This window comes from Schistocerca piceifrons, chromosome 9, assembly GCF_021461385.2.
Source record: "Schistocerca piceifrons isolate TAMUIC-IGC-003096 chromosome 9, iqSchPice1.1, whole genome shotgun sequence".
Lineage (NCBI taxonomy): Eukaryota > Metazoa > Arthropoda > Insecta > Orthoptera > Acrididae > Schistocerca > Schistocerca piceifrons.
The window spans coordinates 46,248,709-46,263,709 of record NC_060146.1 but is presented as its reverse complement, the minus strand read 5'-3'; the positions used below and the strand labels follow the sequence as shown (position 1 = coordinate 46,263,709).

At 45.1% G+C, this 15,001-nt stretch overlaps 1 protein-coding gene across 1 annotated transcript; it reads right to left on the bottom strand.

The window, feature by feature from the left end:
* Nucleotides 1-934: 934 nt before the first annotated feature.
* On the bottom strand, nucleotides 935-14,727 carry LOC124716687 (keratin, type II cytoskeletal 5-like). The gene is made up of 3 exons (XM_047243227.1): nucleotides 14,713-14,727; nucleotides 1,699-1,846; nucleotides 935-1,635 (listed from the first exon to the last, which is right to left on the bottom strand). The coding sequence occupies exons 1-3, from the start codon at nucleotides 14,725-14,727 to the stop codon at nucleotides 935-937; spliced, it is 864 nt and encodes a 287-aa protein (XP_047099183.1).
* Between the last annotated feature and the right edge of the window lie 274 nt (nucleotides 14,728-15,001).

Here is a 15,001-nt window from a genome sequence, read left to right as displayed (position 1 = left end):
GCTGAGATGTGACAGTAAATAAGCAAATTGCTGGCATCTAGCCAAGAAAACACCAAATGCTGTACAATGATGCGCACCTAATATAGTTAATACATAGGATTAGTAACAAATAGGATAAGAAACATTATTTCTCTACTAATAACCATTTGTGTGTGTGTGTGACTGGCGGTCAATGGCTCGAAGAAACCATTCCGAGGTATTCACCGTCAATCACACTCGGTGATGGTATTAACATATCTCTCATCTATCCTATCTTCTTTTTATATTCTTCTTAAAAACAATAAAATTTTATTTATATTTCAACCTCAAATTATTGTTATTTTGAATCATTCTTTGTAAATGTTGTAGATAAAACAAAAGGAAAGAAAACTGTAAAAAGATGAAAAACGAAAATTGTAAGATGTACGACCTGTTTTAAACATCAGGTAACAGGTCTATAATTTTGCAATAAATAAATAAATAAATAAATCTTCCTTGTACTGTATAACAACATTCTGACAAACAGTATTTTGGTTATCACTGAAATTCTAATGCTGTATGAAAACAACGCAATTGCTTTCTGCTAGCTACTCTTGGTCTTGCCAGTGTCTTGAAAAACCTTACACTGACAGACCATTTGATTTTTCTAGATGCAAGACGTGCAGGGGAAGATGGAAAAATAAAACGGACAACATATTTCTAAAAATTGTTTATTACACAAAACAATAAAACATCTCTCAAAACAATTGAGCAAGTTTTACTGTGCTAATCTATCGTAAGAAAACACAGACTTTGATGTAGGAAGAATTGGTGTCTGAGTATGTACAGGTGCAAGAGGTGAAGGAGATGTTTAGATTTGCAGTGATAAATGGTGTGCCTTTACTGAAGGAGTGAAGCGATGTGCTGGCGAATGATGGTGCTGGTACTGCTCGATGACTACGCCGGACCGGATACTCTAGTGGATGCCGTGGCCGTATCCGTATCCAGAACTGAGACCACCGTAGCTGCCACCGTAGCTGCCGCCGTAGCTGCCGCCGTACCCGTAGCCTCCGCCGTATCCGATGGAGCCCCCATACCTCCCGCCGTAGAGACCGCCTCCGTATCCTCCGCCGAGGGACAGGCCGCCACCGTAACCGCCTCCCAGTCCGCCGCCGTAGCCTCCTCCGAGGCCGCCACCGTATCCTCCTCCCAGGCCGCTACCTACAGCGACGACAGGGGTGGCGACTGGGACGGCAACGGGCTGAGGCACACTGACCGGGACGGGCTGGGGGACGGGCACGGGGACGGGCTGGGGCACAGTCACGGGCACGGGCTGGGGCACCGAGACGGGCACGGGGTGGGGGACCTTGACGGGCACGGGACGCGGGACGGCTACCGGGTAGGGGCGGGGCACGGATACCGGGACGGGCACGGGGTGGGGCACCGGGACGGGTCGGGGCACCGAGACGGGGTACGGCTGGGGCACGGGCACGGGCACCGGACGCGTGACGGTGACCGGCTGGGGCACAGGGACGGGCACGGGGACCGCCTGGTTGACGGTGGTCACCGCGACGGCACCGCCGCCGATGCCTCCTCCCAGACCTCCTCCCAGGCCTCCTCCAAAGCCTCCGAGACCGCCTCCCAGGCCACCGAGACCGCCTCCGTAGCCGATACCGCCTCCGTAACCCAGACCGCCTCCGTAACCCAGACCGCCGCCGTAGCCGTACCCGCCGCCGTAGCCTCCGTAGCTGCCGAGGCCGTAGCCCCCGTAGCCACCCAGTCCCAGGATGCCGCGCTTCTCTTTGGTCGTCGACGACTGCGCGGCACTGTCAGCGGTAGGTTGCTGGGTCTCCGCTGCCACCAGCGCCACCACCGCCAGCAGGCACACCTGTGGAGACAGAGGTCATCCGGGTCAGGTCTACGTGGTCCCATTTTCGCCTGCTCTCTTTTCTGTCGTACTGGTATACATCATTAAACAAGTACCTGTATCTGTGTTCTGAAAGCATTTGGGCCTGTTACATTTGCAATTTGAACGAGTCAACGACTGATCTATAGGAACTGTGAGACCATACGCACAATACCGAAAGTAAATGTAATTTTCGCTGTCACTGTGGGTATCGCTGTCCATTCTCTGGAGATTTCCGTTACGCTGCACATAGGCATGTCTGTGATGTCGTGTCCGCATATACTCTTCATGTGTTGTTTTTGAAATACTGTTTGTCAGTGCGTTTAATTGTGCCCATTGTTCTTCGTCTCTTATTGCTGTGTATATATCTATGTCTGTATCTGTGTAATCTAAGTGTAGTGAATGTCTATTGTTCGCGTATAGACAGTGCACCATGGTCTGCAATGGAGCTTCATATATTGGCTCTAATGACTCTTAACAAGATGCTGGCAGACGTCAGGCAGAAAATTAGAAACACTCACATGTTCGAACGCAAAATAAAAGACCACCTTATTAGCCATATAATAATGTATCAGGATATTTGGACACGAGGATGTAAACTTCACGTAACACATACACGTATACTCACTGTGAGGACGCATAATATTCCGTATACCGAGTTTCAAGGTATGGACGTATTCGGCAACTGGTAGGACGCCCAGGGACACGAGATTTTGTTGCATGTAATCTTGTTTAATGTACCCTACTGGCCATTAAAATAGCTACACCACGAAGATGACGTGCTACAGACGTGAAATTTAACCGACAGGAAGATGATGCTGTGATATGCAAATGATTAGTTTCTCAGAGCATTCACACAAGGTTGGCGCCCGTGGCGACACTTACAACGTGCTGACATGAGTAAAGTTTCCAACCGATTTCTCATACACAAACAGCAGTTGACCGGCGTTGCCTGGTGAAACATTGTTGTGATACCTCGTCTAAGGACCAGAAATGCGTACCATCACGTATCCGACTTTGGTAAAGGTCGGATTGTAGCCTATCGCGATTGCGGTTTATCGTATCGCGACATTGCTGCTCGCGCCGATATCCAATGACTATTAGCAGAATATCGAATTGGTGGGTTCAGGATAGTAATACGGAATGCCGTGCTGGATCCCAACGGCCTCAGTCGAGATGACAGGCGTCTTATCCGTGTGGCTGTAACGGATCGTGCAGCCACGTCTCGATCCCTGAGTCAACAGATGGGGACATTTGCAAGACAACAACCATCTGCACGAACAGTTCGACGACGAGGTCTCGGTCACCTCTTATTCGCATTACGGCACTTTGAACAGTGGACGTTACATTTCAGATGTGTTACGACCCGTGGCTCTACCCCTCATTCGATCCCTGCGAAACCCTACATTTCAGCAGGATAATGCACGACCGCATGTTGCAGGTCCTGTACGGGCCTTTCTGAATACAGAAAATGTTCGACTGCTGCCCTGGCCAGCACATTCTCCAGATCTCTCACCAATTGAAAACGTCTGGTCAATGGTGGTCGAGCAACTGGCTCGTCGCAATACGCCAGCCACTACTCTTGATGAACTGTGGTATCGTGCTGAAGCTGCATGGGCAGCTGTACCTGTACACGCCATCCAAGCTCTGTTGGACTGAATGCCCAGGCGTATCAAGGCTGTTATTACGGCGAGAGGTGGTTGTTTTGCGTACTGATTCCTCGGGATATATGCACGCAAATTGAGTGAAAATGTAATCACATGTCAGTTCTAGTATAATATATTTGTCCAATGAATACCCGTTTATCATCTGCATTTCTTCTTGGTGTAGTGATTTTAATGGCCAGTATTGTAGAAACCGAAATACTGAAGCAAGTTTTGACTTTCTTTTTTTTAATTGAACGATACACATTATTAACGGTGTTGGAAAGACATGTAATGTTATGTAATGTTCGTCAATGTTTGCGTTGAAACATTTCGACAAATTATTCAAGAAATCTGCTAAGACTGGAAGGTAAGGCAGCTGAAATCGGATACCGCAACTACAGAACAGTTTTCCCAATGAACATGTCCTTTACCCCCATTACTTTATGCAGAACGCTGAACTTTCACCTCTCTTTACCGCCCATCATCGATTTGACAACTCGTCTATGAAAATCTCCCGACTGTAGTTGCTCGTAAGATAGGAACGCTTTCTGCCAGCTGAGACCCAGCGAGACACTGTGTGTGAGGTAAGCCCCTGACGGTGAGCCAGAGGTGCAATTACAATAATCTGTTCTGCAGACACGCGACGCGTAATTTTGCCACGTTTTCCCGTCTGCGCCATTACTGAGTCAAGTGCGCGCTCCAAACCGCTCGCGTAGTGAAAAGCCGCGGCGAAGGAATTCTTTTGAGGTCCGCGTTTACATACTTCCCAGGCGCTGTCAGTGAACTGGTTCGAACACTCAAGGCGCCGGGGGAGAAACTAGACGCTTGCTTTGGAAGTCGACTTCTTACCACAGCGGTGGGCGCTGTTTGTCGGACAGTAGTCCCTAACAGGGCCTCCACTGTCGTGTTTCGTGACGCAGTGTTCTGTCCATAGATACAAACGGCGTTGTTTGCTTCTTCACCCGGTGTTTTAGGAGAACACGCTTGACAAGAATATTTTCCATCATCTTACGTGTGAAATTAAAAAGCTGGCTTGCTAAACACTCGTTCAGCCAATCCTAAATGTGTGCCATTCGTATCGAATAAGTCTAAAGAGGGTCCTTATCGATGTTACTTTTACGAAAATATTATGATTCAGTATTTGTTAATTAACATTTGTGCATTATACAAGTAAAGAATTTAAACTAGAAACTTTCTTTGCTGGTAGCGAGACTCAAATGAGCGGCTCTACGATCAGATTTCCACGTTAGGCACTTTTTTCTAGAAGGTTTTCTTTGTTGAAGTTTCTTTTGTGATGGAAACAACATTACCGTTTTTTTCAAGAAAGGCGCGTATTTCTCATAACAACTGTTAATTTATTGTAGTTTGTAGTGTTGCGTAGTCACGTACGTCCAGAAATTCTCTTCACCTCTGTCCCTTTTAGATGGGATCTAAATATTCAAAAAGTTACCTACATTTTCCTTCATGTTTGGTTACTGTCCTTTATCTAGACGTAAGTCTCGCCTGTGTTCTTATGTTGAGCGATGTTCTCCGGATACTTGCTAGTTTGTTTCCTGAGGGACAATCACATACTGTTTGCACTAACCGTGAAAAGAATGGTTTTCTTCAGTGTTCATAACATAGCCTGTGGTGCACAATGACCATTCTGAGAGATAAATCGATTTTTATCTTGAGTTTGTTGAAATTTTTCTGTTGACATCGTGATACCGCTTTGCCCTTATGACAAGTAATGTACCTCAGGCTTTTAGTCCTTTTCTAGCTCGTGTGCTGCAAACTGCATACGTCCTCCTCCACATTTCAGAGACGCTAGCGTGCAGACGAAGAGTTTACGAAGATACGTTTATTAGCAAAATAAGCTCACATGGTATCTGTCTACCAAACTCCACGCCTTCTAACACAGCTTTTGGTACACCGTTCATAGCAGCATTGACACAGCTTACAGGTGTCATACTTTGCGAAGGAAAGGTGCCCACGGAATGGAGTATAGGAAAAATCTTTCAAATTGGGTGGCTGGAGCTGTCCTTCCGGGTTTCACAGCCATAGGACTTCACTTGACATTACTAATAGCACTGCGGTAGATGTCGTTCTCCACGATTTCTGGAAGGAACTCAGTACGAAATTTTTGTTACAGCAGTGTCCAATGGCACCATAACGATCTACCACAGTGGCACCGAAATGTCGATGACCATAGTCCAGCACAATCGTACAGTCCTAAGCGTTGTAGATACACATTTACAATTGAGAAGTGGTCCTGATCTACGCATTTGGCAGTGCGAATTTCATGAATGCTTGTACTCTAACTCAAGTACGTCCATTTCAGTGAGTTATAATACACAATAACTAGAGCGTGGCCCCACTGGCGAAATTACGCAGTAATGAAAACAAAATAATGTGTTATTTTAATGTATCCAACTACAGCAGCCTGATAACCTGTCCATTCATTCATTCGTTAATCATTCGCACACTGCGTTCTGTAAATCCCATCATCAAGGTGAGCCGTCGGGGATGTGGAAGAAGTCGAGTTATGCATCAGCAGGCAGAAGAAACCCCACTGGCTATTAGTCGACCGCAGTCTTAATGAACCTGTGAGTAAGGGCGCTTTGGTCGACTTATTGTCGTCATATTGTACAACGACGTTCCGAACCAATTGATAGTATAAGCACAACTGACCTGAAAGCATTCAAGTTGCGATGCATTTTTCCTCGTCACCACTGTACATGGTTATTGTTACATCACTGTGTGTTACCGATAACTGCCACGGGAGACCAAGTGCCATAATATCGTCGTCGGGTTATACTTCTACCTAAATTACTAACAACAAATTAAGACTGGTGCTAATTCACTTAGACTGCTAGTTACAGGAATTAATACAAGATTTTTATTTCATGTGTGTGCATGTTAGGGGGAAATAGTTGCATTGATGACTGGGTGTTGTGTGTTCTTCATCATCATTTCATCATCATTGACTCGCAAGTCGCCGAAGTGGCGTCTACTAAAAAGGACTTGCAATACGGCGGCCGAACTTCCCCTAATGGGGCCTCCCGGCCGACAATGGCATACGATTATTTCATTATTTTCAGTTGCATTGAAAAATGCCACTCCTCCTTCTCATATGCTACTCAGCTGTTGTTTTTTTATCTAAAACTTCAAACAAAGCAGTCAGAAATCTATATATGATGGCAACATCGAGATACGTTCAGTACAAAAGTTGAGCTGTGCAAAATTGAAATCGCTGGTCCAAAAAATTATTCGTTCTAGAAAGAGTGCCTAATAAAGTGATACTTTCTTTTTGAATATCTGGAAAGTTTTCGGTTTTCTGACTGACTTCTATCGGAAACCGTATAAAGCTCCACTGTCTACCGTAGGTGAAGCTACACAGTCTATATAGAAACCGTTTTTACTTATACGACTTTCGTGAATTTTGGATGAATTCTACTGTTCACTATATATAGGAGGTTCAGCTGCCCCTGTCAATTGGTTTTATGCAACCCGCAACGTCTTCAAATACCACGCGCAAAACTTTCATATTCTGTAGCTCGTTACATGCAAACTACTAGCCCTACAGAAAGCAAATAACCCTAAGGAACATAGGTCCACAAACAGAAGGTCTGCACGATACCAAGTATGCACACGTGCAACGATGCTAATGAAACAGCACTCTTAACGTCTGTGTGGACGATGTTCCTTGTGAAGAAACGATGCGTATGGAACTATTGTAGAATGAGTGCTGAAATGATGCTGTGTGCGTCCTACTTAGTCCAGAATTGTCTTTGCGGTAATTTGGAGACAGCATAGTACTCCAAGATTTCTCACTTACTAATTGTTCTGGAAATTTCGTAAGCAAACTTACGGGGGATAATCTGTCTCCAAATGTCGACCTTTTCAGTTTCTTCACAATTTCCCTATCGCTCTCCCATCCGTCCAACAAACCTGTCATCAGTGGTTCTCTTATTTGTATACCACTTACATTGGAACCTTACTACCCTACGATTTGTTTCATGTTGACAGGGTCTGAAGCTGAGTACCTGGACATGCATTTTCATACGTTTGTTGGCACAGTACACTCTCACGGTAGCCATCTGCCAACCGCCACGCCACACCTTCTGATACACGCTACCTTCCAGCCGGAGTGACCGAGCGGTTCTAGGCGCTACAGTCTGGAACCGCGAGACCGCTACGGTCGTAGGTTCCATGCTTCGGGCATGGATGTGTGTGATGTCCTTAGGTTAGTTAGGTTTAAGTAGTTCTAGGGGACTGATGACCTCAGAAGTTGTCCCATAGTGCTCAGAGCCATTTTTTGGTACGCTACCTTCTGACTCTCGCGGGTGGAACTAAGTTGCAGAGTAGCAGCTAGCAAATATCTTGAACTGAAAAGACAGAAACGCGTTCATGGACGGCGTGTTGACGGGTAAGGAAAAGACCGGAAGGTGAAAGGTGAACGGTATGTGTGTGACAGTTATATGGGGGGTGTTTCCTGAAACTAGCGGCGCGCCGAGTATAGTTGAAACGAACGAAACCTGGGAGAAGACAAAGAGAATAATACGGAGCAGGGTAGAGAGCTTTCTCCGGAGCGGGCGTGGTCGCAGCGAAAGCGGCCCTGCGTTCCGCACCAGATGCAGGTCTGGGGACCAGCTCAGAGCGTGTTAATCACAGGAAGGCGGCGGCCGGTGTAAGCCGCCTGCTGTCTGCATTCTACGAGCCGCGCCGGCCGCTCAAACAGGTTCCGGGGCAGCTCGGAACACGGAACACGCGCCGCTAACCTCCTTCCTCTCAGATTCTTCTCTAGTGCCTGGGCGCGGGCACTTCCTTGAACCTTCCACCGGAGCTACAGCCGTGTCTGTTACGTACCTCTCTCTGTCTTTCATGTGTTTATACGAATAAAAGTCCTAATCTTAGTGGTTTAGGAGGTAGAGTACATTTAATGTACATTGTTTTAAGGATAGTGGCATGCTCTATGTGTCCTACATGTCTTACCGACTCAACCTCTTTGATATTTTATTCTAGTCCGACCCACCTCGTTGCTTTAAACCTCTTTGCTTGGGATGTCTTTCTGCCATAGGAATAGGAGTGGACACAGCACTAAACCCTGTGGAACTACCTTTCTGATTTCTCCTCACTCACTTTTTCTACCCTCCCAACTTTTTTTTAATAATTCTGCACAAATTTTTACATGCTGTTCGTTAAGTATAACTCAAATCAGTTGGGTGCAAAGTCATCTGTTCCATAAATAACAACGTATATTCCAGAATGAGATTTTCACTCTGCAGCGGAGTGTGCGCTGATATGAAACTTCCTGGCAGATTCAAACTGTGTGCCGGACCGAGACTCGAACTTGGTAGAGCACTTGCCCGCGAAAGTCAAAGCTCCCGAGTTCGAGTCTCGGTCTGGCACACAGTTTTAATCTGCCAGGAAGTTTCATATCAGCGTACACTCCGCTGCAGAGTGAAAATCTCATTCTGGAAACATACCCCAGGCTGTGGCTAAGCCTTGTCTCCGCAATATCCTTTCTTTCAGGAGTGCTAGTCGTGCGAGGTTCGCAGGAGAGGTAAAACGGCTCTGAGCACTATGGGACTCAACATCTGACGTCATCAGTCCCCTAGAACTTAAAACTACTTAACCTAATTAACCTAAGGACATACACACATCCATGCCCGAGGCAGGATTCGAACCTGCGACCGTAGCGGTCTCGCGGTTCCAGACTGAAGCGTCTAGAACCGCTCGGCCACAGCGGCCGGCTCGTAGGAGAGCTTCTGTAAAGTTTGGAAGATATGAGACGACGTACTGACGGAAGTAAAGCCGTGAGGACGGGGCGTGTGTCGTGCTTGGGTAGCTCAGTTGGTAGAACACTTACCCGCGAAAGGCAAAGGTCCCGAGTTCGAGTTTCGATCCGGCACACAGTTTTAATCTGCCAGGAAGTTTCAACAACGTATATTAACTCTATCCTAGCTCAGAAATCATTCGGAATTTGGTGTTTTGGCTTGAAGTGAGTATACCTCCCATTTCTGTGTCCGTCCCCGTTAGCTGAGTGGTTAGCGCGGCGGGATGCCACGCCAAGGGGCCCGTGTTAGATTCCCGGCTGGGGCAGGAGATTTTTCTCCGCTCAGGGACTGGGTGTTGTGTTGTCCTCAGCATCGTTTCATCCCCATCTCGGACGCGCAAGTCGCCCAATGTGGCGTCGAATGCATCAAGTACTTGTCCTCGTCGGCCGAACTTCCCCGAATAGGTAACTCCCGACTCACAATGCCGTACGCTCATTCCCATTTCTCATTTCTGTGAATACCGACAATTCTTCATTGGACGCCCTGTATATATACCGGGTGGTTACGGTGTGGGACTATTCACAGAGATAAGTGTGGACTGTAATTACAGTATGGCACCGAAACTGATAGATATTCTAATGCGTTAGTGCGGAATGAATTTACGCTACAACAAATTAGTTCTAAATTTGGCCACCAGGCCAAATCTGGCGCTGTAAATGCAAGAATATATATATTAACAGCAGCCTCAGTTGCATTGTTTACTTAGATTTAGCTAGGTTTCAGTTGGGATAGCCCAACCTTCTTCAGAATAAAAGGAGCAACGGTTTGTCCATAATGGACAACGTCGAAAACTAAAAACTATAATACAGTAATACATCGTCATATTGCAATAACTTATCTGGGAAACAGCCTCGGCCCCACTTCACAACCGCAGCACGGAAGCAACGGATGTTGTACTGGAACTGGCTATAGCCAGCTTTTCGCGTACTATTCTCTTACCAACTGAGCTATCGGGGCACAATTTACAATCTGCTCTCACAGCTTTAAAGGCGCAAGCAAGATTCTAAACAGTTCACACACCCCACCGCAGCGTCAAAGACTTATTCTGATTATAATCTACCCACATATTATTCTAAAGGTCTGTCGCCCTGACAGCAGTAGCTTGATCAGGACCGACAGAGCGCCGTGTCATACTTGGCGACTGGTTTCGTTTGGATGCGGTATGGATGGAAGTGCCGTTAGCAAAACGCTCTACGCTCTCCCGCCCATTGTCGGCTATTTGACTCTTGGTACCGGTACATCTCATTCAATTATATGTTTAATCGACATAACGAGTCTGAGTGAACTCCTTTCCAGCCATCTCACTGAAGGAGAAACCCTACACATGGCAGTCATCTACTATGACCACTCAGCTAAGGAGGCGGATATATGTTATTATATTGCTGAATATTTACTTAAAATTCGATTCGCGTAGTAAGTGGTCCATATAAGTGCCACAATATTTCTTGACTCAAATCCTTAAGTAAATGAAGAAAGTAGACGAAGTATTTTTTTTCCATAGTCAGTTTGACGTGTTAACGCGGTGAGTCATAAACTCGGCATCTCCTTATTTCTAGGTTTGCTTATTAGTTGGTGTATGTATTTGCAATTTTTAAAATCCAGTGATCTTGGAAGAGAAGTAAAATCGACGGTCCTATGAATACGAATTGATGGCCGTATCTGACCTAAACGACAGAAGTGAAGCGTTCATTCACAAAGTTTATACAATTTTCATTTACGTGATCGAAGATAAACATGTGAATCAACTTCGTTCGTTAAGCTGTGAAGCGAGTGATCTGTACTATTGTGTCTTCAGGAACGATATGGGCTATCAGATACAATCAAAATTTTCAAATGTGTGTGAAATCTTACGGGACTTAACTGCTAAGGTCATCAGTCCCTAACCTTACACACTACTTAACCTAAATTATCCTAAGGACAAACACACATACCCATGCCCGAGTGAGGACTCGAACCTCCTCCGGGACCAGCCGCACAGTCCATGACTGCAGCGCCTTGAGACCGCTCGGCTAATCCCGCGCGACTTAGGATCAATAAACAGAGAAGATACAAAGAAGAGCAGCTCATTCCGTTACAGGTCCATTTAGCAAGCGCGAAAGCGTCATGGAAGTACCCAGCAAACTCCAGTTGCCGACGACGTAGGAGAGTCGTTCTGCAGCACAGTGTGGTTTCCTGTTAAAGTTTCGAGACTTTGCTTTTCTGGAGGAGTCAACCAATACTATTACTTGCTCCAACGTAAATCTCCCGAAAGGACCGTCAAGGTAAAATTAGAGAGATTGAAGTTCACACTCACGCTTACCAACAACCGATCTTCCCGCGAATCAGTAAATGGGGAAGTAATAGTGGTGCACGAAGTACCCACCACCACACACCATAAGGTGGCTTGTGGAATATAGATGTAGATGCGGAATATCGATTGTTTCGTCAGATCCGCGCACACGAAAAATTGCAGCGCTTCATAGCTACACATGTAGATTACACGAAGGATATTTTCGTAGGCAGACACCTGGTTTAGCAGAACTCTGTAATTCAATGGAACGTGTCTGTTATCGCAGTACCGTTTCTGCGTCTACATTCAAATATGAAGCCTTCAGTTCACTGCGAGGCAGAGAGTATTTCGTACCAATACGAGCCACTTATTGGGCTATTTCGTTCGCATAGGGAGCGACAGTAAAATGCTTGTGTATAAGCCCCTGTACGCGCTCCAGTCTTTCTTGTTTTCATGATCTCTACGTGAAATATAAAATGATAGCAACAAAAATTATCGCACGCCGTTCCTCGAATATGTGGTCACGAAATTTACTCAATAGGCTTTTTTATTTGTGCCAACCAACCCAACAGGGTTTAGCGAAAACTATGTCCACATCTGCGTTGTCTTAGCTGTGTTACTCGTACGAGATATAAAACGGAACTACGCTCCGTTCATGAGTAGCAACTTATCTGACGCAGACAGTACTAGCTCACGGTGTCAGATTTCACTCTAGGTTTGGTTCCCTGCACTGCAAAAGCCTCCATTGGATGGTGACGAATTTCTCAAGAAACAGCGTATGGCTCAGTGAGCGATAGCGCAAGTCTTTCAATTGGAATCCACATCGGCGACTTGCGTGTTCCTAGTCCATCCCAGTTATCCAACCGGGACAGGGGACCTGTAGTTTAACATGGAAGCTGAACGAAGTCTCGTTCCGGTTTACTCCTTATATCGTTGAGAGGTGAAGGCTATACTAAAGGCAGTCTGAGAACTTCCGTGATACGACCCGGATTCGATTCCGCGACCTTTCGTTTTCAGGTACGCGCTTTAACACACTGCACCACCAGGACCGAAAATTTCACAATGATGACAATAACGGTTAGTAGTTATTCACTTTGTATCAAACGTGAGGCCATCGCATAGATACACGATTCTTCTGTCGAGATATCTTGGCAAATAAATTGTCTTTGCTGGAATGATATCGCTGGCGACTAAGCGGGAAAGTGCAGAACTGCTAATCTATAGGTTCAGAGGTGAATTACAGTTCTAAATAAAATGAATGCAATAACTGAACAGTACCGAAGGGAGAGAGAGCAGTGGTTTTGAAAAACTGGATTCCCGTTTTAGAGAACCTGGATTCAAACACCCCTCTGGCCATCCAGATTTAGGAGTCGTCTCGGTTTTCATTAACTTACTAAAGGGAATGGCAGGAGCGTTTCCTCTGAATGAACAGACTGCATTGGGCATTACCTCTGCTTAGTTTGCTCACGAAACGTCCATCTGCTGTATTGGTGAAAATCTTTCACTTTTACATTTACATACATGACACAAGTATTTGATGAATAACTGAGAGTGCGGGAATCGCATGGATAATCAAGAAAAAATAAGTTTCATGAAACTCTGGCAGATCATGTGGGACGTCAGAATTTTAATTGCAGGATAGACGTCCAGAGGGATTGTCCACTTCGTCTGTTCCATAACAGTTTATTCCTCATCACGGTTGCTTGTAAATTAAAAGCTAATCGGCTTCCACCTACACAGGCATCTTCAGATCTGTGGCCACCACAAGGTAATCCTTATACTACTAATAAATACAAAGTACCAATCCACATGTGAAAGCATCTCATCAGTGCAGAAGATGAGAGTTTTTCAGCCAAACGAAGATGATACAATGAATATTATGTCGGATGAAAGGCTCAAAAAGTCCCTCTAGTCCTTGGAAACGGAATTGTATGTCCGAAACCACGTATCGCTTACACAGAAAGTGCAAGTATTACTAGGAAAAATATCCCCAATCTTGTAAGCTACAATCTCGGTCAGTCCATGACGAAATGTCTGATTTTCTGCTCCTAGACTGTAGTAATAAAATCATGGACTGTGGAAAAACCGGTAAAGAATAGAAAGATGTAGTGCTATGAAACCATGTTGATAATCAGGTGGATTGATTCGACAAGAATTGATAAAGATCTCCGGAGAATCGACTAGGAAAGGAATATGTGCATTACACTGACAAGAAGATGTTACAGAATGATAGAGCATCTGTTCAGTGAAAAACTTCCGTGGTGTTGGACGGAGCTCTTGAGGGGAAACACTGTAGGGAAAGAGACCGATTGGAACATGTTCAACAGGTAATTGAAGACGTAGGATGGATGTGCTAATATGATGAGGTTGACAGAGTCATGGTGGCTAGCATCAAACCATTCTGAAGACTCGTGAATCAAAAAATTAAAAAAATTAAATTTAAGAAATCCTTAATATTGTGCTGTCACAAAATATATGCACCAAAATTGTTCGTAAACGTCTGTACAGTTCTAGAAACCCCTTCGGACTTTGCCCTACACAACTGTAGTATATTCCAAATGGGCACCATTTACACCCTACATTGTGACTGAGAGTGACATATTAACAGCAAAAAAAATAACGATCAGGTATAATTTTGTAAGATTCTACATCATTACATTTGCGGAACATGCGATTTTAATTTTCAGTATATATATATATATATATATATATATATATATATATATATATATATATATATTTTTTTTTTTTTTTTTTTTTTTTTTGTCCTAATCCCAAATGTGTACACGTTGTCCGCTTTCCATATTAAAACATCGTTACCGGGACTAACTTGTCAAGAAACGTATAAGAACATTATCATTAATGTTTTAAACCTGTAGATCGCCTGTAAGTTACAACCACCGACAACCTATTGACGAAATATCTGTCAATAATGTCATTTCTTATTTAGTTTTTAGACTGTACTAATAAACTGCTCAGTATTGCGGCCCTACAATATGTCTGTCAGAATTGTCCGTATTGCTCTGCTGTACTACCGATACGACTATGTAGGATAATTAGTTTGATGACTCGGATGGTGACTGATGCTTCGTGTAGCGTGTCCGTAACACTCACCAAGACAGTCCTCATGTTGGCGCTTAAGCTGGTTGATCCCACGAGAACTGTCGGTTCACTGATGCCTCTACGCAGTGGCACACAGCCTTTTATACTCCCAGCTGCAACAAGGGAACAGCCACACACTTCCCTTCGCCCCTGGCTACTCCACCCGCCCCCCTTTCCCCCCCTCTCCCCTTCACCTAACACCAGTCCCTTGCCCAAGTCCTCAGTCACACCATCCCTTTCCCTGCAGCTGGAAACTAGTTACCACGCGCGCGACAAAACTCGTCCTCGCGGTGAAAATAAG

What these genes read in the sequence shown, in the direction of transcription:
- LOC124716687 (XM_047243227.1), bottom strand. An exon ending in CGGCCTCGGCAGCTACGGAG is followed by an intron (nt 1,636 to 1,698) that starts GCTACGGCGGCG and finishes TGGGTTACGGAG; the next exon opens with GCGGTATCGGCTACGGAGGC.